Source organism: Urtica dioica, chromosome 10 (assembly GCF_054948205.1).
Source record: "Urtica dioica subsp. dioica isolate 48M chromosome 10, U.dioica_male_clone48M_v1_H2, whole genome shotgun sequence".
NCBI classification, from domain to species: domain Eukaryota; kingdom Viridiplantae; phylum Streptophyta; class Magnoliopsida; order Rosales; family Urticaceae; genus Urtica; species Urtica dioica.
Genome location: NC_142765.1, coordinates 24,051,522 through 24,076,751, shown reverse-complemented (window position 1 = coordinate 24,076,751; position 25,230 = coordinate 24,051,522). Strand labels below are relative to the sequence as shown.

The window sequence follows — 25,230 nt, the reverse complement described above, 5'->3', positions numbered from 1 at the left end:
TTCATTCTGTATCTCTCTGTGCTTCTTTAAAATTATAAACGCTGAAAAGCCAAGAAAAAAAAAAAAAAATTTAAATATGACCTGATCCACTCAAGTTAATCTGTACAATGGAATCAAATCTATTACTAAAGCATTTGATCGGGGCAATTTTATCCGGTACCCGTTACCTGGCCCGTTATTCGGTGTGAATGGACCGAGTAAAACCCGCTCTTATCGGATAAACGGATATAGGGGAGGACCCGTTAAGATTTTAGCGGGTCCGGATAATGAAATAGATAGATCTATACTTGTCCGGGATCCGGCCCGTTAACAACTTAACACTAAAAAAATTGTTTTTACTATTCGGGCGTGGATTTGTAGGAACTTGAAGTGTTCTGAACACGGGTTTATGAGAGATACCAAGTACTCGATGCCTCTTTCCCTTTGTCTTCGTCGTTGTTGCTGGGCTTTAATGATGAGAGTCGTGTTGAAGAACGAGAAACGTTTCTTCATGATCCTTGTCGCTGCTGTTGCTGGATTTTGATTACTACTTAAAGAGTTCTAAGAGAGAAAAGGGGTTTCCTCATGATTTCCTTCAGCGTCATACGTCGATAACGACCCTTTGTTCAACGCGCTTTAAGAATTTGGAATCAGCCGTCTCTATGTATGTGTTACAACTTACAATACCCTTGCTAAAATAAAATCCTAGCCCCATATTGGTTGAGAGATACGGTGCTCGGCGGTTGGTCGTGCTCAATTTCTAATAGCAACCTTTTTTTAACAAGGTAAAAACAAATGACACATGAACAGAACCGTGATCGAGGCTCTGATAGTTATAAGCTCAAATGAACAAACCCTGATAGTTATGACATCTTCCAGAGAACATAGAAAAGTTCCCAAGTGTTTGCACTCAATAAACTAGTGCATTTTGAGCGAAAAAAAAAAATCGAGCATCTCAGCCTAATCATTATGCATCTTCCCATCTCAGTTTTGGAAACACTTGAGTCTGCGGGTGTTGGTGTAACAAACAGCTCGCTTTCTGAGTTCAAAATAAAAATGTTGGGAGAGCAACGAAGTTAAATAGTTTGTATCTCCTAGAAGTCCCTGCCCAATCTCATCACACACACACTATGAGCATTACCTCACACAAGTTTCTCGAATCCAGATCCTCGGTCCATCTTCGGCGTCACCCTTCCCGCCTCCTCCAATAAAAATTCAACACATCATTGGCTCTGTTTAGTTCAACTCCTCTGTTTCTTCATACCTCACTCCGTTAGTAACATTTTTGGCATTTCATCACACCCCCACATAAAATTTCCCAGACGTGAAAAAAATTCCTCCATACAGTTCTTATAGACGTGAAAAAAACTCCTCGCGCGGACGCTGCCTAAATGATCTCGTTGTCAACGCCATGGATCAGATCCATATCCTTGAAGTCCTTGGCGCGCAAGATGTGGACCCCACACTTTGTTGGAGAGCGAATTTGGAAGTCTTCTCTCAGCCAGGACGGCGCGGCCATGGAGGTGACTGTAGTCAAAGTACTTGTACCACATCACCACATTTTCCTGCAAAGAACGTTTCAACGCACCGCCGCGAGCCCACACATCAAACGCCGAAAAAGCAGCGGTCGTTTCGGGGAAAGCCTTGTCTTTTACTTTGAACTCGATTTCGCAATAAACATCTGTAAAACGGCCCTTGCCGTGACAGACGGTGCACAATGCAAATCCCATGATGCCCTCGCCGTGCCAGTCCTCTGGGAGCGGAACCGTCACCGAAATCGACTCGGCTGTGGAATCTTCGCACTGGAAGTCGAAAAAATATGGAATGTTACTCCCCGGGAGAACAGCCGTCACCGTAGGGGACGTTTTGACCTACATGTAAGATTTTAGCACAATTATATTTTTTTGGAAAATATCAACCGTATCTCGTGTTTGATCAAAATGCGAGATTTATCCCCTCTATCTCTAGAAATATCATACATAACCCTTCAGTTTAATATAAATAACATACACATCCCCTAAAAAATGTTATGTTACAAATATCACCATTTTTCGTTTATTTTTTACAAAAAAATAATTTGAACTCTCAAAATACCCTTAAGAAATAAGTTTTTATTTTCTATTATATACACACAAAAAAAATTAAATTAAAAATTTCTTTAAAAGTTAAGGATTTTTTTTATGAAAGAGACTTTGATTTTTTTTTTTTTAATAAAATAGTAAATAAATATTTATTATATTAAGGGTATTTTGGGGAGTTCAAATTATTGTTTATAAAAAATAAACGAAAATGGTGATATTTGTAATATAACATTTTTTAGGGGATGTATATATTATTTATATTAAACTGAAGGGATATGTCTGATATTTCTAGAAATAAAAGAGATAAATCTCGCATTTCGATTAAACAAGAGCGATACTCTTGATATTTTCTCTATATTTTTGTATGCTTTTAATTGTAGTATCTTTGGATTATTAAAAAAGAGAGATATATATATATATATATATATATATATATATATATATATATATATATTAATAAAAAAGGGGGGATTACCTCACATTTAGCTGTTGCGTAGTAATGAGAGGCCATGTGCAAGACTTTGAGTTGGAACGCGGTTATAATGTTGTCTTGTAACTGCTGATTCAAACGCAAACACTTGTCAAACCTGAGAACTGTCGGAGGATCTCTGGGAATTTTTCAAATAGAAATTGCCCAATTTAACATCAATTTTATAATTTTTTCTCACTTTCCACAAAAAAACTAATTTTTCCCAAAATGTCACCTAGATGTCAACATTGTTGACATCTCATAGTGAAGCGCAAAAATAGATGTCAACATTGTTGACATAGATGGTGGCATTTTGGGAAAAATTAGTCTTTTGGTGGAAAGTGGGAAAAAATTATAAAATTGGTGGCAAATGGGGCAATTTCTCTTTTTCAAATTCTTTTTAGAGAAATTGTCTAACTTGCCACCAATTTCATAATATTTTTCCACTTTCCACCAAAAGGCTAATTTTTCCCAAAATGCCACCACTATGTCAACAATGTTGACATTTATGTCAACAATATTTATTGACATCTAATAGTGAAGGACAAACATAGATGTCAACATTGTTGACATAAATTGTGGTATTTTGAGAAAAATTAGCATTTTAGTGGAAAATGAGAAAATGTTATGAAATTGGTGACAAATTAAGCAATTTCTCTTCTTTTTATTTAGATGATAATGGTATGTTTACGAAAATGCCCTTATTTTACTTCTCACGTTACAAAAAATTACCAATTTAACTGACGCCATATAAAAAAAAGAGACATAAGGACTGAGTTGAAGAAAAAACAAAGATTAAGGGGAAAACATCGAGATTTTAAAGTACAAAGAGTGTATTTTCATCACCGCCAAAAGTTCGCATGATTCATACCCATGCTAAAATAAAATCCTAGCTCCATATTGGTTGAGAGATATGGTGCTCGGCGGTTGGTCGTGCTCAATTTCTAATAGAAACCTTTATTTTAACAAGGTAAAAACAAATGACACATGAACAGCACAAATGAGCGAGGCTCTAATAGTTATAGCTCAAATGAACAAACCCTGATAGTTATGACATCTTCCAGAGAGCATAGAAAAGTTTAAAATAAAAATGTTGGTGTTGCATGGGAGAGCAACCAAGTTAAATAGTTTGTATCTCCTAGAAGTCCCTGCCCAATCTCATCACACACTATGAGCATTTTGAGCACACACACACAAATTTCACACAAGTCTCTCGAATCCAGATCCTCGGTCCATCTTCGGCGTCACTCTTCCTGTCTCCTCCAATAAAAATTCGACACATCATTGGCTCTTTTTAGTTCAACTCCTTTGTTTCTTCATACCTCACTCCTTTAGTAACATTTTTGGCGTTTCATCACCCCCACATAAAATTTCCCAGACTTGAAAAAAATTCCTCCTCGTACAGTTCTTCTAGAATGCTGCTCATTCCTCCTCGCGCGGACGCTTCCTATCACTGATCTCGTTGTCGACGCCATGGATCAGATTCATATCCTTCAAGTCCTTGGCGCGCAAGATGTGGACCCCACACTTTGTTGGAGGGCGGCTTTGGAAGAACACATATTCGTCTTCGAAAAGGTCTTCGCTCAGCCAGAACCTGAAGGAGGCCTCGACGGCGCGGCCATGGAGGTGACTGTAGTCAAAGTGATTATACCACATCACCACATTTCCCTGCAAAGAATCTTCCAACCCACCGCAGCGAAGCGCCGAAAAAACAGAGGTCGTTTCGGGGCAAGCCTTGTCTTTTACTTTGAAATCGATTTTGCAACAAACATTTGTACAACAGCTGTGAGAGACGGTGCACAATGCAAATCCCATTATGCCCTCGCTGCGCCAGTCCTCTGGGAGTGGAACCGTCACCGTTGTGGAATCTTCGCACTGGAAGTCGAAAAAACATGGAATGTTACTCCCCGAGAGAACAGCTGTCACCGCAGGGGGCGTTTTGACCTAGATATAAGATTTTAGCACAATACTTATTTTTCTATCCTTTTAATTGTAGAATTTTTGGATTACTAACATAATATATACATATATTAATAAAAAAGAGGGGATTACCTCCCATTTAGCTGTTGCGTAGTAATGAGAGGCCATGTGCAAAACTTTGAGTTTGAACGCGGTTATAATGTTGTCTTGTGACTGCTGATTCAAACGCAAACACTTGTCAAACCGCGTAGTATCGAAAGTGCTGAACATAACTTTGCGAGAACGATGCCAGAATCTATTTCTTGTCCTTTCATAAATTCCTTGTCCGCACGATACTTGTACCACTTCCTCTAGGGAACTGCATCCATTAGCATAGAGGTCTTCGAGAGTGTACGAAAGCTCCGATATGCGTTTAATTTTCACACAACCCTTCAGCGAGAGATGTGTCAACTGCAAACCACACAAATCTCCCACAGACACGAGATTTCTGCAGAAGCGCAGGTTTAGCCGCTTGAGATTGGTAAGATTCCCGATCGACGAGGGAAGGCACGTAACCTTTGAACAGAACAAAAGCGTAAGCTTTTCCAGAGTAGTGTTTGTTTTTGTGATCTCTGGAAGCTTCGTCAATGCCAGACAGAAGGACAGATCGAGATGGACGAGAGATACCAGATCAAAGATGCCCTCCGGCAAGCTCTCCAGTCTTGTGCAGTGGTCTAAACAAAGGGTTTCGAGGTGGTGTAGTTGAGATATGCTTCGAGGAAGACTCACAAGCTTATTGCAGAAATCTAGTTTCAACATGGAAATAGTGTTTATGTAACCGATCGACGATGGCAAGTCCGCTATTCGAGTCGAAGATAAATTCAAGGTCACGAGACTCGTGCTTGCTATCCACGGCAAGGTCGTGAGTTTAGGGCAGTCTTTAAGGGAAAGGGTTTTCAGTGCTCTTGCATCAATGCTCTCAAGGAAGCCCAAGTTATTGCAGTAGCTTAGATTGAGATATGAAAGCCTGTCGAGCTTTCCAAAAACATCCCAACGAACTTCAAGTAACCCAAAGCAGCGTTTGAGAATTATCACCTCGAGATTTGGCGCGAGAGAGAGATCTGGAAGGTGACGGAGAAACTTGGAACCTGATAGATCAATACTTTTAAGGTTGACTAGTTCCTGTATAAAAAATATTTGAATAATGAGCACTTTAGAGAGAGATTTGTGTATGAATAAAATCGGCAACATAGATTTTTTCTTTTCGTCTTTAATTACAAACCTGTGTTCCGTGCCATAGTTGCTCGAGTTGGCTATCGATGAGCTTGAGTTCTACAAGATAACGTGCACTGAAGCCTATTGGTAATGATTTTAGAGGGTATTCCTCCCACTTCAGATATCTAAGTGACTTGGGAAAACATTCGAGTGCCTCTACTCTCAGTTTAGAAACTCCCAACTCAGCAAGTTTGAAATGAAAATCATAGGGAGAACTAATAGAAAGAAGCCTCAACTTCTTTATTCTCTGAAACACTCTTGATTTCATGTGTAGATGTTCCTCGAGGCTTAAGGCGTCTAGAAATATCCCTTCAATTAGAGCACTCCCCTAAAACAATCACACAGGTTATATGATTTTCTTTCCATCATCGAACAAAAAAAATAAAGCAGTAGTACTTACAGTGTCGTTTTCGAACACATGATATGTATCTTTAGAATTCCAAAGCCTACTACGGTTACCAGGTTCTTCAGATTCTCGGCGTACAATTTCCCAACCCATTTGTTGCATTAGATCATGCATGTCAAGACTGTTGGTCTCACCATCCAAGGTTATCAGAGACTTATCAATGAGAGCGTCTATTCCTATACTCGCAAAGTAGCCAAACCCATTTCTTCCAGTAGTCCTGTGGAAGTCGCACTTATTTAATATGCTTTCCACAAACTCTCTTTTCATTCCCTTGAAGAAGCACGCGATGTCGAGAAATATCTTCTTCTCGGTTTCGCAAAGCGCGTCGTAGCTTATTTTGAGTTTCTCAAGGATTTTATCATGGGGAATCTCCTTGAGCTTGTCCAATTCCATTTTCCAATTATCTATGCACGGGTTGCGCATAGAACGAAGGTGTGAACCGAAAACCTTTATGGCCAATGGGTTTCTTCCAACGTAATCCACAACATCCTTCCCGTAATCCCCCGGGAATGGATTCTCTTTGTCAGTCTTCAAACGAAATAGCTCAAGGGCTTGCTCGAGACTTAAGACATCAACCTCGTATTTAATGAACGTTGCTCCATCAATGTCGGTCCCCCGAAGCACTGATTCGTCTCTAGTGGTTACGATAATGCGGCTTCCATTGCCGATATGATTGCCGATTAAATATTCCAACTGCTCTTTTTCGCTTATGTCATCCAGAATGAGCAGAACCTATTAGAGTATAATTAGACTTAGTTCTTTTTTAGTCGTATTCGAGTATAATGAATATCAGCAAACACCAGACATACAATTTATAATAGAAATCTAAGTAATACCTTTGTCCGGCGGAGCCGATCTTTAGTGTGGTTCCGTACTGGACTCGGAAGGAGTGATCCAGAATCCAACTTCTCATCCCTTAGTAACCTAGCAATAAGATCGTTTCGCAACCTCTCTAACCCGTATTTCTCAGACGATTCTCTAACATCTTTCAGGAAGTAGTAGCTCTCAAATTCGGTAAAAAGTCGAGACGACACGGTTTCAGCGATGGTTGTCTTGCCAACACCACCCATTCCCCAAATACCTATTATTTGAAGTCCCGGCACTTCGGACATCAACAAAGATTTGATTTTTCTGAAGTGATTTTCCATTCCAATCAGGCCATCAAAATTATCGATTTCAACTGGAATTGCAGGTTTGTTTAATGTATTCAGAACAGTGTTCAGAATGTCCTCGACAAGCGCTGGCTCGTTCCTGTACAAGAAAGCCTTAATTATCAGTTATTTAATTAGCTGTGTTTTCAGCTAAAACTGACTGACTTTGTGCAATTTACTGGAAGTGATATATAGAACCAAAAACAGGAAAGAAGAATCAATATATACGCTAAACTAAATCCATGGGAAATTATACACGTGTACAAAATAACCTGAATTTCGCTAAAGGGTTGGATCGCGAATAATGCGAACCAGATAAATTCGCTGATGCTTCCAAAGCAGACCTCCACTCTTTTATGGTGTCCTTGGAGTGTTTGGGATTCTTTTCGTGTCTCTCGAAAGAATCTCTGTAGCATCCCTGGTCCTGTTTCCGAACATGCGATGGATCTACTTTGTAGAAGATGGGCAAAACGACCTGACCGAGTTCACGGCGACATCTGTGAATCTGAACAAGCTCGTTCAGACACCATGATGACGAAGCGTAGTCTTTTGAGAAGATCACCACCGAAATCCGAGATGCTTCAATGGCTGCCAAAAGCGCCGGCGTGATCTCGTCGCCTCTCTCGAGGCACTTGTCGTCGATGTAGGTTTTGATTTTCTTGCAATCTAAAGCTCTGTGGATGTGACCGGTGATGCCGCAGCGTGTATCTTCGCCTCTGAAACTCAGAAACACGTCGTATTTCTTGGGCGACGCCATGGAAGAAAAGAGAGTATCTTACTTAAACAATAAAACAAAGATTGAATCAGTGATTTTGTTGGAACCGTAATGACGCGCTCAATATTATTAAACAAGTAAAAACTCCCGTTAGCTAAAAACAAATCTGTAACCCATCAAATTTTTATTTTTTTTACTGGTGTTCTGCTAACTAAAATAAAAGGAATTGAAATTAATCAAGCCAAAGCAGCATATACCAGAGATGCGATATGAGTATTTAGTGAATGAAAGTAAAAATACCTTTTTTTTTTCCGAATTCGCAATCACAAACCTGAGTGTTTCAAAATCAGCTACATATAAAATGAGGGTGAGTGAAACAAGAGGAATTAAAGAAATTGAACCAAACTGAACTGAGGCTGAGTGAAGACGCCACAGAAGAAAAGAGGAACAGATCAGTGATTTAGGTGGTATATATGGATCTACTTAGTACTAGCCTTATATTCTAAGTATTAGCATATAACAAGTGGCAATCCTGAAAATGTCGCAAAAAGGGAGAGCATTGACTAAAATCAAAGCCGTGTTGTTGGATAGTAGACACTTTGACTGGTCACACCACACACTTATAGGAACATACGTGGAACTATCCCCTATAATGTGAGCTTTATATTTTTATTTTAGCAGATATTTATTGTAAGAATAGTCTACACAGATAATTATCCCCACGTTTCATTTGGATCAAGTATAATAAAGTAATAAATGCTCTACCAATAGTCATTGCAAGAACATTGTCCCTCTCGAAAATGATGAATCCGATTTCGATCTCTAAAGACCACCTCTCGTCCGTAAACACGCGAGAAGGCCTTGGCATAATTGTGACAGTCGACGCAAGTGCGGAGATTTTTGGTGACCCTGATCGTCGTCCCGGGACGAGTCGAGAGAACCCCGAAAGCCATCGCCAACTTCTCGCTGTGATGCGAGAGCGAACGCTCTCTCTCTCCGTCCGTGGCACAATCGTGCAACTCCGACGACACATCCACCACGTACCCTCCGAACCTCTTCAGATTTTTTATGATCTCACCGAGCATGCGATAGATTTCACGTGCCCGCGGATGAAGAGAATCGGCCACGGAGAATTCGTGGACCTTTCCGTCTACTTCGATCGCGCTTCGTCCTCGTATCGTTAGTATCGCGTTTTCTTTGACGAGGTTCCTCGTTTCTCTCATCTTGTCCCAGTCACCAACCGAAGAATAGGTGTGAGACAACAGAACGTAATCGCCGGCTTCTTGGGCCTTGATCTCCACGAGGCGAGCCACGGCTTGCTCTGCCAGGTCAGCGCAGCCGTGGACTCTACAAGCCCCGAGCAAGGTCCTCCACATTTGAGGGTCCGGGTCGACGTCCATGCAGGTTATGAGCCGGTGGGCCTCGTCGAGTAGCCCGGCCCGGCCCAACATGTCGACCATGATTCCGTAGTGTCGGAAGCTCCGCGAAACCCCGAACTCGGCGCTCATCCGGTTGAAGAACGACGTCGCTTCGTCGACCAAACCCGTTCGGCTGCAAGCCGAGAGGACCGCCGAGAATGTCTGCTCGTTCGGAGACACGCCAGCTTTTTCCATCTCCAAGAAAGCTCGGACGGCCTCTCTTCCTCGGCCGTTCACGGCGAACCCGGAGATCAAAGTGGTCCACGAAGCGACGTTCTTCTTCCTCGTCCGCCGGAACACGGCCAGAGCCTTCCCCAAGTGCCCGCACTGAGAGTACATTGACACGAGGGCGTTGTTCAGAATTGTGTGACCGCCGAGACCACACCGTTCAATGTAACGGTGAATCTTCTCGCCGATTTCCAGGGCGTTCAGCTCCGAGCAAGCTTGGAGTCCAAGCAAGCACGAAACGCCGTCGGGTTCACACGTGACCTCGCCGCACCACATCGCCTCGAACATAGCCAGAGCGTCCCGGGCCCGGTCATTCCTGAGATAGCAAGAGATCAGGACGTTCCAAGAGACGGTGTCTCTCTCGGGAATTTCGTCGAACATGTTGCGCGCGTCGGCGAACCTCTCGCAGCAGGCATACATCTGAGTCAGGGAAGTGAGAAGGTGAGAGTCCGAGCCGTGGCCGTCCGTCACGACCCGCGCGTGGACCTGAACCCCGGCAGTCAGCGAAGACTCTCCGACGCAGCATTTCGCGGCGAACGTCGACGAGAACGCGTTCGCCGGGACGCCTCGGCGTCGCATGTCGCGGTACAAGCGTAGGCCTTCGATGGCTGAATCGGTGACGGAGTAAGCTCTGATAATGGCGTTGTAGTGGACGCGACAAGGCCTGGCGATCTGGTCCAAGAACTTCCGGGAATAGCTCGGGCCTCGCAGCGCCGACGAGCGACAGATGAAGGCGAGAGAGACGGCGGAGTCGGAGAGGAGAGAGGAACAGACGATGTGGGCTTGAATTTGGAGCAAATGGGAGTTCTTTGAACACGAGTTTATGAGAGAAATGAGGTGCACAATGTCGATTTCCTTCTGTCCTCGCCGTTGCTGGGCTTTACGGATCAAAATGGCGTTGAGAGAGGAGAGAGGTTTCGCCATGATCGTTGTGCTATTGTCTGTTGAGAGAGACAAGAAAGAGGTTTGTCATCAGCGCAATAATATTTGGCGGTGGCTCGGGTGACGAACTTTGCAGAGTCATTGCAGATGAGATCTCAGAAGAAGAAGAAGAAGATAAGAGAGTTGAGAATTACGTGGATAACTACTTATTTCATGCAATCCATATTCAACCCCTACAACGGAATGGAGAAAAAAGTTAGACTGGAAAAAATAGCAAATTTTGTAGTGATTTTCTAATTTCATCTCTTGAACCAAATTAATTTTAATAAAGTTTTAAGACATAATTAAAATTAAAAAAAATTAAGGATTAAATAAAAGTTAGACTGGAAAAAAAAAAAGAGCAAATTGGGTATAGTTCACATCTCTCCATCCTGAAACTTATAATTTATAGTTTCACTTTCATCCAAGGTTTTAAATGAATCAAGTACTTATCACTCATTCAATGTGAAGTATATATTATCATGAGTATCATAAATTTGTATATAGGCATATGGTTTATTTAGACTATACGTAAAAATTCTAGCCTAACTATCAATTAGTTATGTAAATAGTTCAAACTAATACAAGTCATACACCGTATGTTATGAGATAATTAGACATGAGTTGAGCTATATCTTAATATTTGAACAATTGAACTATGGTTTACTCAAGAGTAGTCATTCGGCTATTTAATATCAATTCTCCATATATGAATATGTATAGTTTTTATTGTAAGCCTTTAATACTAGTTACACATTAGAATAGTGATTTAGCTAATCACAGGATCCTTCCATTTTTTGTCCCACTTGAGATGTTTGGGTTGCAAATTAGCCTATATTAGTAAGTTTTATAAAAACTCGCCAACAAGGCTTAGGTGACATTTATTTTGAAATAGAGATTATAGCTTTTTATCCCTTATCAAAGAATACGTTAAAACCCTCAAACATCTACGTTGAGTGACATTACCTCATGCCTATGAGGTCTCATTATGTGTGAGGATATTGGTTCGATCCTTCGACATAACCATTTGTTTTTATTATTCAATCTTTATAATATTTCTTTATAATGTGAGTTTTAATCAAATATATTACTTGTATGAATGAAAAATTTGAATACGACCAGTTCTTTTTAACAAAAAAATATCATAAGATTCAATATCAGTTATACGTTTTAACATTTAACTTTTATATTCCATAGTTCTATAGGAAGTAATAATTTCGTATGTGTAATCGTTGTTGATCATTAAAATTAGGGTAATATAGCTAAATAGCCTCCTATAAATATAGAGTTTTGGATTTAGCCAACATTTTGTTAATTTCGGGTAAATGGCCAACCCAATTTATTAACACGTAAAAAAGTACCAAAATACCCTGTAAACCGTTCCCGCCCATACATCCATCCTGCGAATTAATTAAGCCATCATTACGCCTTCCTCGCAAACCATGGGTAACAATCCCAATCCACAAACCCTAATTCTTTCTTTCGCCTTCCTCGCACTCTCCATCCTCGTCTCCGCGAACGCCGGAGAGTCTCCGCTGACAATCTATGATTACCTCCGTCAACACGATCTGCCGATTGGGCTGTTTCCGAAGGGAATCACGGAGTTCACACACGACCCTTCCAACGGAAACTTCCAGGTCATGTTGAACCAGCCGTGCAACGCCAAGTTCGAGAACCAGGTCCACTACGACTTCAACGTCTCCGGAACCCTAAGTTTAGGCCGGATCGGAAACCTCTCCGGTATCTCCGCCCAGGAGCTCTTCCTCTGGTTCGATGTCCGAGGAATCCGCGTCGACGTTCCGAGCAGAGTACTCATCTACTTCGACGTTGGAGTCATCGACAAGCAGTTCTCTCTCTCGCTCTTCGAATCGCCTCCCGATTGCACCGCCGTTGAGCCCTCCTCCGATCTGTTTTCCATTGGCGGCGATTCCAATTCCAAGGCTTCTAAGGTTGATTATTTTGATTTCAGAATTTTATATTGCATCTTCGTGATTTTGTTTGGGATAATCAATAAATTGGGACGTGACTCGGCCTTTCCCCAGCCCCATGCCCGTGGATCGCCCCGATCTGGAGTTCGTGTTGGTTGGTTGGAATCACATGGTTCGTGTTGGTTGGAGTTCGTGGATCGCCCCGCCGTTCGTGTTTATATTTTGTTGAATTTCTCTGTCGCATTGCTATGTTATCCATAATAATACATCGCTATTCGATCCCCGATGATAATTTTTGAATCGGTGACTCACATAGTTCCCAGGTGTGTTTGGCTAAGTTACAAATGGTGTATTCGTAAGCGATTGTTGTTGCAGAGAAAGAGATGACACAGGGAAATTGTAAACTGATTCTGTAGATGTAAATTAATGTTAATGGACAATAAATATAAAATTTATTTACAGGTTATTTGTATTGTAAATAAGCTGCCAAATCAATTAACGTGAAAATTTCCATTTACACGTCCAGAATTTCAGGGAATCATTACCATTAATGCCGATATACACAGACCAAAACACACGTCCAACATACTAAAATGCAATAACTGCTTTCCAAAAAAAGTTTATTCCGAAAATAAAAACCATTTAATACATTTCAAATTTCAAATTAAAACTGCCTCAATTTAAAAATGAATGCGCAATTAATAAGGGCAATTCAGTAACAAAAAAAGAGTTAATTTCCTGCCACGTAGGCGCAATGGCCATTTACAAAAAATTAACCAAACGTTGGCTAAAACACAATTGCCACTGTTTTTAAGGCTTATCTAGCCAATTTTTTGTTAAAATTATGGTATATGAAACATAATATGTGTAAATTGTATTCTTCTGTAGGATTCACTATTCACTCAAATTAATCGTTCTTTGTAATGGCTACAAAGTTATCCGTTGTACAATATGTTTGTATGTATGCACAATATTCTTTTGACCAAACTTAACCACTATAAATCTTTATAAGCATATAAAATTGGCTACGCGCGCACAGTTCCGGTTATGTTTTAAAATGATGATTAGAAGAAAATAGAGAGAGAGAGAGAGAGAGAATATTAAAAATAACTAATTGCTTAAACATGAGATAAATCATTTGATTTTATTATTATTAATTAATTGGTTTTTTGTAATTCGTTTAGTTTTTTTTTCAATTACTTGAAAACCATGAGCTAGAGGCGCCATAAAAGTATTATGGTTCTTAGTTCTTACTAATGACTTGTTTATTTTCATTAATAGCTAGATTGTAAAATCAACCAAATGTTCATTGATTTGCAATATCAATGTTTGCTAATGGTTATTTGGCTATAGACGCCATTTATTTTTTTGATAAAAAATATATAAGATTTCTGGTGAAAACCAAGCAACGTTTTTAAACTAAATTTTATGTGAAAAAACAGTTTAAAATTGTTAACCTTCAAATGAAGTTAAAATGTCCGTGTATAGTAAATGGTGGATAGAAAACTATATAAACTTACTATTATTGAAACAGCTAAATGACTAATACTTTTATTTGTGTTTTTTAATCTCTCTCATATTCATTTTTATGAGATTAATACTCATTTAAAGAGTGGCTCTTATAACAACCGCTTGAGTGCCGATCAACTTTAATTACAATTACATTGAATGAAAATTAAAATATATAATTGATACACATTTATAGCTTTTGAAGTTCATGTAAATTCCCCTGCAAAAAAAAAAAAAAAAAAAAAAAAAAGTTCTAGTAAATGAAAAGGCCAATTTTCTTTTTTCACGGCGGCACAATGAAATGCCTTTTCTTCTTCCATTACCTACCCTCTCAATTAAATGCTGGTTTTAAATCAAATGATCGCTTCTAATGACTAAAATATTATGGATATCCAGTTAGAAGCAAAATGTATACAAAACTACCAATGTAAACTTGAGATGAACATGATTCCATAACTACCATACATATCCATTGCATCGGCGCCTATTTTTTACAATAAAATCCTCAGAAAAGAAACACAAGTCTTCTTCCATGATAATATTAACAAATAGACATTTCTTCCTCAAATATCATTCCCTATACTGTGTTCAATGAAAGCCCTTCACACACCAAAAAAAAAAAAACAAAAAACAAAAAACAAAAAAAACCATCACATATTTCACACAAAAACATAACAAAAAAAAAAGTTTAGAACTCGAGAAGATTTGTGGACGAAAACGAGTCTTGGGATAAAAGCGAGTTGAGGTCTTCGTCATTGTCATCTCTGTGAACGGCCATTGTATTATTGTCTTCATAAGCTACACATTTCAAACCAGACTCGCACTGAAGAGTTCTTCTCTTCTTGTAATTGGCTTTAAAGCAAGCTTGCCTCAGCCTCTTCGTCGTACTGTTCAGCTGTACGTCTGGGATCTCCTCGACCAGCCTCTTTTCCTTTTCCAATAAATTTATCGCATTCTTTATCTTCAAATCACTCCCGCCACATTCTTCATCGTTGCCCAGTTCCTGATCATCACCAAAAACATATAAGCACAACATTTATTTTCCCTAATATATACACTAAACTGAATTCATACGTACCTTAACGTTTTTTATAAGTGTTTGGAGGCTCATAAGCTTTCTGTGTGGCCAACGGCTTATACCTATTTCCCTACACCTTTTCTTGAGAAGAGTGAGTCCAACATTTAGCTCTTTCGCGGCTTTTGTTATGGGCATGTAATAGTAACGAGAGAGAAGTTCTCGGGTCAACAACTTTGAGGCACCACCACAGTTACTATCGCTGCTTCTTTCTTTCGAGGACGATAATATTCGACTCCTTTTCTTCTTGTTATTATTCTTCTGAATGCTCTCATTCACTCTCTCCTCTTTCATCGTCACGTTATCATTGTTCTCATCATTATTGCACAGCAATAAAGGCTTGGGCTGATCATCGCCAATCATCATCTGATCCAAAAGACTATCGTCCCAAACGTTAGAGCCACCGCTACTACTTCCCTTGCAATACAAAAATTCATGATCTGCAAATGAAATTTTTTATGATGAGGACAGATCATCTCATGGGGTTTCTAAAATTCATGGAGAATATATTTAGAATGTGATGAGAAATAGATAATTAACCTTGAAACTTAATGCTTTGAGGCGGATGACACTCCATTAGAGGAGTCATATCGAACAAGGCCAATTCATTATGCCAATATTCCAAGTTTGTATTGGAATTAATATCTCCGCTACTACACCGAATAACACATGAAAATCAACAAAATTAGAGAAAAAAGATGGTATTACGTAACCTCTTCCTGATCTGTATACATACATATAGTCACAATTGATACTTCATCCGTGGCGTGGTGTTACTCTCAAAATGATGATATATTTCTATGTGCGTACCTGAAATAATGGGGAGCGAATGGGCTGTCTTCAACTTCGTTCTGTGTGTTTGTCTTTGACCAGCCATCCATAGTAACTTACAATGATCAAGAGGAAAGAAATTAATCAAATGTAAATGGATATGTGGGAAGGAAAACAGTCGCAACAAATATGCTTATATATATATATACAGAAATGCTAACCATGCATCCCCACTTTTTTTTTCGGGCTAACTCAAGAAACTGAGTTGCAAATGATAACACGCTGACATGAAAATATATAATATTCTTTTTTTGGTTTTTTTTTTTTTTTTGTCTCCCTTCTCGTTATTTGTTGAAACTTGAAAGTAACACCGTCCAACTCATAATTTTTTTAGTACTATCTACAGAGAAGAAATAAGCCAAAAAAAAAAAAAAGAAAAAAAAACATTCTTTATCTTTGTTTATCTTCTTTTACATACCCAAATACATTTGTTCCTTTTTTTTCACGTACATACCTTGTTTTCCCTTCGAAGAACAAATAGAGAGCTAACACTAAGACCCTTCAAAACCTCCTTGACTCAGAATACGCAATGCACACCGACGCAAACAACTGCACAGTAATGGTCATTTATATTTATATGCAATCTGTCATAAAGAATATTTGGTTGAATAAAAAAAATGGTATATTAAATGAAGAGAGTGAAATTACTTTTGTAGAAAATAAATAACACTTGGGCTGTTACAAATGGATCGTGAGAATTAGACTACTAAGAAATAGCACCAGATATGAGAAGTGTTATTCAGCATGAATAATTTAGTAGGCCATAATCGCACAATCCATTTATAATAGCACACATGTTGCCACTTTACACGTCAGCAAAATAATTTTATTATATCTGTCTTCATTAAAAAAAATATCTCCGTCTTTTTTTTTTTCAACCCTCGACAGTTTCAGCCTTTCAGGGAGTGTGAACTAATGAAAAAAAAAATGAATATAAAATAGCACTTTTTAGCAGTTTAGCAGTTTAGCAACTATCATGAAAATTCTTAAACCTTTCAAAAAAATGAAATCTAGGACCCCAACAACTTGAAGTAAAACAAATTTACACACACTTAAATAGCTTCCTTGTAATTTCAAAAAGTTTCAGGAAAATGGAATTTTAATCGAAAGTGCTTTTTTATTAAGTGATTTATCTTTTTACAACATTAAAAACCTATTTAAGTTGGTATATTTTTTTTTAAGTTCCATACCTGATATATATCATTCGATAATTATTTTTAAAAAATAATATCTCTTCGTATATGTCCTCACAGATGATAATATTTTAGTTTTACTTGATGCCTCTCTTGAATAGGAAGCCAATGAATAAAATATTTGAATTGATATCTATAAAATTGAGGGAAATGATTTGCCACGGCATTTTTACTCATAAATTATTTGAATTGTTAAGCTTTTATTCATTTTAATTTGAATTTTCAACCTTTTCGACATTTTGGCACATAGGAAATTTGGTCTGAATGATGAAAAAGGCGAATAAAATACCCATTGTTTTTCCAAATGGCATATCCAAATCATCATAGACCTGTGATAAGAGAATAACAAAAAAGATATGACATCTTCTTCAGATTCCAAGTTCTTCAAACAAACAAAAACACAAATGCTCTTTGGCCACAAGAGTAAAAACTAGTACTGATAATATTTTTTTAAACATGTAGGTATTTTGTGATAAGTGAATAACAAAAAAGATATGACATCTTCTTCAGATTCCAAGTTCTTCAAACAAACAAAAACACAAATGAGTACGTCCATAAAAATAAAAACAGAGTATGGATATAATAAAAAGATGAATGAAGGAAGAGAAACAATGTATATGCCTTTGTGCGATTATGCCTTCGAGCTCTTCGCCATCGTCTCCCTCGCGCTCTGCTTCTCTGTTTCCATCGTATGTCAATAAAAGAAAAAATAAAAACAGATTTGTGGTATGAAAAAAATGAATGAAGAGATGAAGAAGGAAGACACCAAAAAAAAATTGCAAACCTTCGTTTTTTTCTTCCCAAATTAAACGTCCTTATGGTATTCTCATTTTTTTTCTCGGGCTAGTTAGTATTTTTTATATAGATATATATGGGCGTGTGTATGAAAGACCGAGCGCCGCCATAAATCCTCCTCATGCATGATGAGTATGAGAGTTAATGATTACGTTGATACTATAATGATTTATGTTTATTGTGTCAGTTTCTTTTTTCATGTACGTTGTTTTAATTTGACCTTCTCTCCGGTGCGCTCTCTTTCTATTCAGTTACGTTTTCAGTTGTGGTTAAACTTCAGAGTAGACGACCCAAAATCGAATTACCGAGAGATCATTATGGTCAGGCATTTAAATATTTGTTAAAGAATGGATGTACACTGCGAGTGAACCAAATCATTTTATCCCATTGGAATTGGGTACTCTACCATATATGGAAGATGACACTGACGTCTAAATGATTTTGGGCAGCTTTACATTTATGACTTTATTTGTCTTTTGCATGCGTGTTTAGCCATTTTTGTTTAAATTATAACCGATTTTTTTATTCCCCGTTTCAGTAATGATCAATTAAAGATATGTACACTTGATTAAGATCTTCTAACTGATGCCATCTGAAACTTCATTAGGATCTTCATTAGGATCTTCCGTCTCATTTCATTTGAAACCATTTGAAAAATATATCATCATAATTCAATGAAAAAACAAATAAGAATGTAAAAATCATTTGAAACCATTTGAATATCATCGTAATTGAATTTAAAAAAACAAATAAGAATGTAAATTATATATATATAAAAAAAAAAAGATTTAAAATGAGTGGATGGATTAGATATGATAGAAGAAGAGAATTAAAAGGATGGTGATGAATTCTAAATATTTAAAAATTGATTAATATAATGTGATAAAAGATTAGTAAGTGTCAAAGCCAACTAAATTTATATAAACGACACAATTATGTATTTTAAAGTATACTTTTGCTATATTTGATAAACTGGAAGTATTAATGTAACATTTCTAAAATTAAATAAAATAATAATAAAAAAAAACTACCATCTTCCTTCACTGCATACACGTAAAATGAATACACACGAGTGATGAAATATTAATTTTATCAATATTTTAAATTAAAATTTTAAATAAATAGGGGAAAATGGAATGTTAAAAAAAGTGTCGAAGTCAAGAAATATAGCAAAAGTTATTTATACGGTTAGGGACGAAGCCATAAATGTAAAGTAGAGGTGTCTAATATGTAAAATGGAATTTAAAAAAAAAAAAGTTAAAAACGAGCAAAAATGTAAAAGAGAAACTGATGGGTATCCGTATACCGGGGTTCGCCTTTGTATAGGGCATAATTGTATATTTTAGGGTATACTTTTAAATTTTAAATTTAATACATATGATAACAGTTGACTTGAACCAGTGTATATATTTATATAAATATATATATATGTCATTTTTTTTTACTTTAAAAATATTATTTCATAAAAATGTCATCTTTTAGAGAGGGCATGGAGGATAGAAGAGGGTGGTTAGAGTAGAAGAAGACGAGGATTTGAGGAATGTTAAATCCATGACTTCCGCTCCGGAAGCTCCTTTTTTTCAATCCCATTTGGATATTCGCCGCTCCGAAAAAAAAGTACAGATCTTCAGATGGAGGGTGGCTTTAAAAAGAATCAACACGACGAATGTTCTTCAAAAAACAAAATCCACACCGAACGTTCTTTTTGTTGATTGTTCAGCATCAGCAGGTTTACGGCGGTGGTTTTTCGGGAAGGTCTTAGGTCGGAATGGTTTCCTCGTCGATCGTGTTGCTGGCTGACTTTCTTTGCATCGGTACAATTGTAGGAGATGTTTGAAATGCGAAATCCCGAAGATCTGCCGAGTCTTTTTCGACTTGAAATTGGTCAAATTCTTGGTTACCATCCTCATACACGTTTGATAATCAGGATCGCATAGCCATATATAATTGATGCAACTAATTATAGTTCACAAAAAACTACAATCCAAACTATAGCAAAACCAGCCCCCAAAATTTGCAAAAAAAAAAATTCATACTACATCAAGAACCTCTGAAACAAAAATCCGACGAATGAGAGAACACAGGTCAGTTCTTAGATTTGCCACCTTTGAAACCGCCGCGTCCGCCGAATCTCCCTCCGCGGCCGCCGCCCAATGCCTTATTGGCCTCCGATCGGAGCTTCATGTTCTCGGGGAGGGGCAGAATCCGGTCGACGCACTTGCGGAAGCTGAAATCGTCGGAGGAGCCGTCTTCTCGGACGAGGAAGAAGCAGCGGCTCTTGAACAACGGGTGGTACCGCACATCGAACGACTTGATTCCACCGCCGATCTTGGCCTCCGGCTCCGCGTGCCCTTTCTTCAGCAGATCCAACATCACCATATGCTCGTACTGTCACACCCACAAGCGAGAGTTGTCAGAAATCAGTTTCAGGCTCAATTGTTCGTACTTTCCATGAACTCTGACGAATTAAAGACATGTGACATTTAAATTGAGAGCCGCGTGTTTATTCTTGTTATTGCAAATGGACATGGTTCTCACAGTTGTGGAATTTACGAAAAATAGCAGAGTTACACTAATGCATTGATATGAATAACTATTTGGGGTTTCTCCGAGGGGTTATTCTGCATAGACGTAACATATTGAATACTGTTTAGGGCGTAGAGATATTTGAGTGCTTAAGAATTTGAAGGGGAAAAAAATGGCTTGGACTTTGACTATCCTACCAAATTAATCGGAAGAATTAAATGTAAGTAGTCCATTGAAACATATGCTCGTACTGCCACACAAACAGACGAGAGTCCGTCACCGATCAGTTTCATGAAGCGAGGAAACATGGCCTTCAGTTTGAGGCTCAATTGTTCATACTTTCCATGAACTCTTACAGATTAAAGAAATGTGACATTAACTTTGAGGACCAAGTCCACTTGTTTATTGATGTTCTAGCAAATGGACATGATTCTTACCGTTGTGAAAAATATAGAAACTAGCAGAGTAACACTAATGCATTGAAATGAAAAACAATTTGGGGTTTTTCCAAGGGAAACTGAGTTTTTTTTTTTTTTAATTTTTCTGCAGAGCCGAAACATATTGAATACCTTTTATGGCTTAGAGATATTTGAGTGCTTAAGAGTTTGAAGGGAAAAAAAGGCTTCGACTTTGACTATCCTACTAAATTAATCGGAAGAATTAAATGTAAGCAGTCCGTTGGAAACAAAAACAAAACTAAAATGAAAGAATACCTTATTGAGGTTGAGATTGGGAGGCCAGTAATGAAGGAACTTGTAGAAGTAATCGAACATTTCGACGGACGACCCAAAATTCTTTGGGCCGAGCTCGATCCGAACCGGCTCTTCGACCTTTTGCTTCTTCGAGGCATCAACGAGTTCGGATTCTTCTGCGTCTTCCCTGGAGCGCTTGGAGTTAGATTCGAGGTCCATTTCCTCGGCGGTGATGCCTTCGTTACTCTCCGGAAGATCTTCGGCCATTATTGTGTCGACTGAGGTACGCTGAAGACAAAGACAGAGACTTTAAAGTTTAAACCCTAATTTTGTGTCTAAAGTCGAAACTATAAACCCCAACTTTTTCTATAGCCTATAACACGCATGTCGTTTACTGTTAAATCTAAATAAACGATGATATTTTGGTATCAAAACATTTGATAATTTTCGAATTTCCCCTAAAATGTTTTAGCATTGTAAAATTCATGCCCTCTAGGTGTGAGTCACTTATTTTGGTTTATTTTTAATCGGTTCAATTAAATTTTAGGATAATGTCCCTAGATGAAAACGCATCGCTCGATAACGATAAATTTGTTTCCAGTTTAAATTATACTAGGTTATAATTATTCAAAAAATTTATCCCGTCGAGAAATCTAAACAGGCCAATTTGGTTTAGTGATTTCACTTAGTCATCTACCTTAATGCTAACCATTTATAATTAGTAAAAATTCTCACAAATGTATAGTAATATATCTCCTACCTATTTGAAACTGATACAAAACTCAACGAGAGCTAGATATGTCTTTTCACAGTGGGTGCCCTTAACCACAGATGATTTTTACAAACGCTCGTGAATCTAGCGGAATGGAGTTCACGATTGCGTTCGGAGCGAAGAAACAGCCCCGGGAGTGATCTCAACTCGAAATTCTAGGACCGGAGCTCTGGTGACAGCGATAGCCCGATGGTGAAGAAGATTTCTAGCGACCGTAAAAATAAACCAAAAAATTTTTCCCACCATTTTTCAACCTCGTAGTCATACAGTGGTGGAGTGATTTATAGCAAAATCAACACAGATCAAAGTGGATCTACAATTAAAGTTCAAAACTCACGTTTTCCCGCGAGTGCTCTAGCAACCAACCTTCGGTGCGAATCTCGGGATAAAATTGTTCAGAATGAAAGATCTCTTCAAAATAAACCCGATGCAAAAAGAATCAAGTCCATCGGAGCTCGGATGGCGGAGATATATTAACCGACAAAGTTTCAAACCTAAAACTTGCATCTATCCGACTTCGGCCATGAATTTACGGTGATTGGAGACAGTTCCACGCACCAAGAGTGAGCTCAAAATACTCCTTGGAATGAGTGCTATCCATTTTTTTATGGAGGTGTACATCACTTCCTCCGATTTGGCCGAAAAAGTCGCCGAAAAAGTCGCCGAAAATGGTGAAAGAGAAAACCAAATGAAAACTTGTGTGTTTATAAGACTTTTGTCGCGTCTAAAGTCTTATATTGTTGTAGACATCTGAGTCGTACGGAATGAAAAAGAATGAGAAAACAATACAAGAATCCTCGAACATGTTTTGATGTTGGATCACCTCTTATCAAAACTTGTCTTCGAAAATTCTCCGAAAATTGAACAACACTTTGATCTAGAATGTAGAAAACTAAAGAGATTTGTAACTAACTAGGTCATTTTAAACATGTGATTTTAGATCTAGCCTATGTTTGACAATTTTTAGGGATATAGCCAAATGGTTTATGTGACAATAATTAATATCTGATTTGCCTTTATTTATTAACAAATTTGTCACTTTCTCTTTCATATTTTTTTTTCAAATAACTTTTTTTGCATCAAAACTTCAAAAATTCGTATCTTTCTCATACGAACTCGAAATTGAGTGATTTAAGATCCTACAAATTCGTGGCGCCGAGATCTTAAAAAATAGACCCATTGTTTTTTTTATGAAAAATTATATTTATGTCGATAATTTTAAAAAATTTCAGTTATTTCCATATTTAAGGTAGTAACGTGATTTTTTTTACATCTATGGTATTAAACATTTTTTCATCAAACACAATGGATCTATTTTTGAAGATCTCGGCGTCACGAATCCGTAGGATTTGGAATCACTCAATTTCGAGTTTATATGAGATATATATGGTTTTTTGAAGTTTTATGTAAAAAAAGTGTTGGAAAAAAAGTAAGAGAAATAAAATGACGAATTTGTTAATAAATAAGGGCAAATCAAACCTTAATTATTGCCACATAAACTTGTTGGTTATTTACCTAAAAATTGTGAAACGTAGGCTAAAAACGAATTTCATAGTTTCATTTTGGCTATTTTGCTACACTCTCCAAAACTAAAAATGAAAACTAATTAAAAAAATCAATAATGAAACTAATGAATGCGCCTCTACGTGACTATGGACAAATGAATTCCGATCATTTAAAAAAAAATGTAAATTTCATTTTAATTTTTAAGTACATGACAATTGTAGGTTTGGAAGAAAGTTCATTATTTAGGGCAAGATGTGAAGAAATTGCCATAGAAAATGAGGTTGATCGCTACAGCGATAATGTCGTTAATTTGCAATCTTTGATGTGTAATCGTGGTCAGGAATGACCTTCCATGGATTGATGTCATCGCCGGCCCAAGGGGGGGGCGAGTGGGGCATCCGAATGAAGGAATAAATGAAGAGGTACTAGGCGATAACAATGATCCAATAGTAGAAAATACACAACAAATTGAGAATACATTAGATGATAATGAAAATCAAGAAAATAACGATGACATGAGTCGTATTTACGATCCGGGAAGATAGAAAAATTTAGATAGCAATTCAAAAATTCTAGTAATAGAGAAAGGTCCAATACGAGACAGTGATATAAAGTTTCCCAAAGATGAAAACTCTAGACACTTTGCGATTTCTCATTATGTAAGAAACTTGTCAAATGGGGAGAAACATGATAGGAGATGGTTAGTTTATTCTAAAGATTTTGACAAAGTGTATTGTTTTTGTTGCAAACTATTTAGTGTTAAATGTATGAGTCAACTAGGAAATGAAGGAACTAGAGATTGGAAACACCTTAGTTACAAGTTGAAGAGTCACGAGACAAGCAATGAACATTTGATTAATATGAGTGCTTGGTTTGATTTTGAGGTAGGCTTGTCTAAGAATAAAACAATCGACAAAGATGTCCAAGAAAAAATTAATAAAGAGAAGGAACATTGGAAGAATGTCTTGGTAAGAATCATAGCCATTGTGAAAAGTCTAGCAAAAAATAATTTGGCATTTCGTGGAAGTAACGAAAAAATTCATCAAGAGAACAATGGAAATTTTTTTAGCTTAATTGAAATGATTAGTGAATTTGACCCAATCATGATAGAGCATATCCGTCGTATTCAAAATGGTGAAATTCATAATCATTACTTAGGACATAATATTCAAAATGAATTGATTCAATTATTAGCAAAAGAGGTGAAAAATACAATTTTGAAAAAAATAAAAGAAGCTAAATACTACTCTATTATTCTTGATTGTACTCCGGATGTAAGCCATCAAGAACAAATGACTATGATCCTAAGGTGTGTAGATATTTCTAGAAATCCTATTATGATTCAAGAATATTTTTTGGGATTTTTGAATGTTGATGACACTTCCGGAAAGGGACTTTTTGATGAGCTTGTAAAAGAACTTGAATGTTTAGGGCTTGATATACAAGATGCTAGAGGTCAAGGATATGATAATGGATCTAACATGAAAGGAAAAAATCAAGGGGTGCAAAAAAGATTATTAGATATAAATCCTATAGCATTATATACCCCTTGTGGTTGTCATAGTCTTAATCTAGTAATTTGTGATGTTGCAAACTCTTGCGTTAGGGCCGTATTTTTTTTTGGAGTTCTTCAACGAATTTATACTTTATTTTCTTCTTCTCCCAAACGATGGAAAATTTTGAAAAATAATATATCTACTCTTACAGTCAAGTCACTATCACAAACTCGTTGGGAAAGTCGTATAGAAAGTGTTAAAGCAATTAAATTTCAAGCTCCTAAAATTCGAGATGCTTTATTTGAATTGGAAGAAACAAGTGAAGATCCAAAAATAAAGAGTGAATCTAAATGTCTAGCAATATA

The 25,230-nt window shown here is 37.5% G+C and overlaps 5 protein-coding genes across 5 annotated transcripts; 1 reads left to right on the top strand and 4 right to left on the bottom strand.

Annotated features, from left to right (window-relative positions):
* Positions 1–1,484: 1,484 nt before the first annotated feature.
* Positions 1,485–8,174, bottom strand: LOC149384291 (TMV resistance protein N-like; the record flags this gene model as incomplete). The annotated part of the gene is made up of 9 exons (XM_089628018.1): positions 7,533–8,174; positions 6,946–7,360; positions 6,104–6,841; positions 5,711–6,031; positions 4,582–5,610; positions 3,984–4,473; positions 3,852–3,858; positions 2,536–2,668; positions 1,485–1,850 (listed from the first exon to the last, which is right to left on the bottom strand). Coding segments are annotated over exons 1-9 (3,984 nt in total), but the record flags the coding sequence as incomplete, so codon positions are not given.
* A 524-nt stretch (positions 8,175–8,698) lies between these two features.
* LOC149384290 (pentatricopeptide repeat-containing protein At3g47530-like) lies at positions 8,699–10,720 on the bottom strand. Its single transcript, XM_089628189.1, has one exon. The coding sequence runs from the start codon at positions 10,543–10,545 to the stop codon at positions 8,737–8,739; it is 1,809 nt and encodes a 602-aa protein (XP_089484315.1). The 5' UTR covers positions 10,546–10,720; the 3' UTR covers positions 8,699–8,736.
* A 1,264-nt stretch (positions 10,721–11,984) lies between these two features.
* LOC149384289 (uncharacterized) lies at positions 11,985–12,731 on the top strand. The gene has a single exon (XM_089628017.1). It carries the CDS (start codon positions 11,985–11,987, stop codon positions 12,729–12,731), a length of 747 nt encoding a protein of 248 aa, XP_089484143.1.
* Positions 12,732–14,607: 1,876 nt separating this feature from the next.
* LOC149384288 (uncharacterized) lies at positions 14,608–15,935 on the bottom strand. The gene is made up of 4 exons (XM_089628016.1): positions 15,865–15,935; positions 15,595–15,707; positions 15,058–15,494; positions 14,608–14,982 (listed from the first exon to the last, which is right to left on the bottom strand). Exons 1-4 carry the CDS (start codon positions 15,933–15,935, stop codon positions 14,668–14,670), a joined length of 936 nt encoding a protein of 311 aa, XP_089484142.1. The 3' UTR covers positions 14,608–14,667.
* A 3,804-nt stretch (positions 15,936–19,739) lies between these two features.
* LOC149384287 (DCL-like protein) lies at positions 19,740–21,440 on the bottom strand. Its single transcript, XM_089628194.1, has 2 exons — positions 21,113–21,440; positions 19,740–20,261 (listed from the first exon to the last, which is right to left on the bottom strand). Exons 1-2 carry the CDS (start codon positions 21,356–21,358, stop codon positions 19,959–19,961), a joined length of 549 nt encoding a protein of 182 aa, XP_089484320.1. The 5' UTR covers positions 21,359–21,440; the 3' UTR covers positions 19,740–19,958.
* Between the last annotated feature and the right edge of the window lie 3,790 nt (positions 21,441–25,230).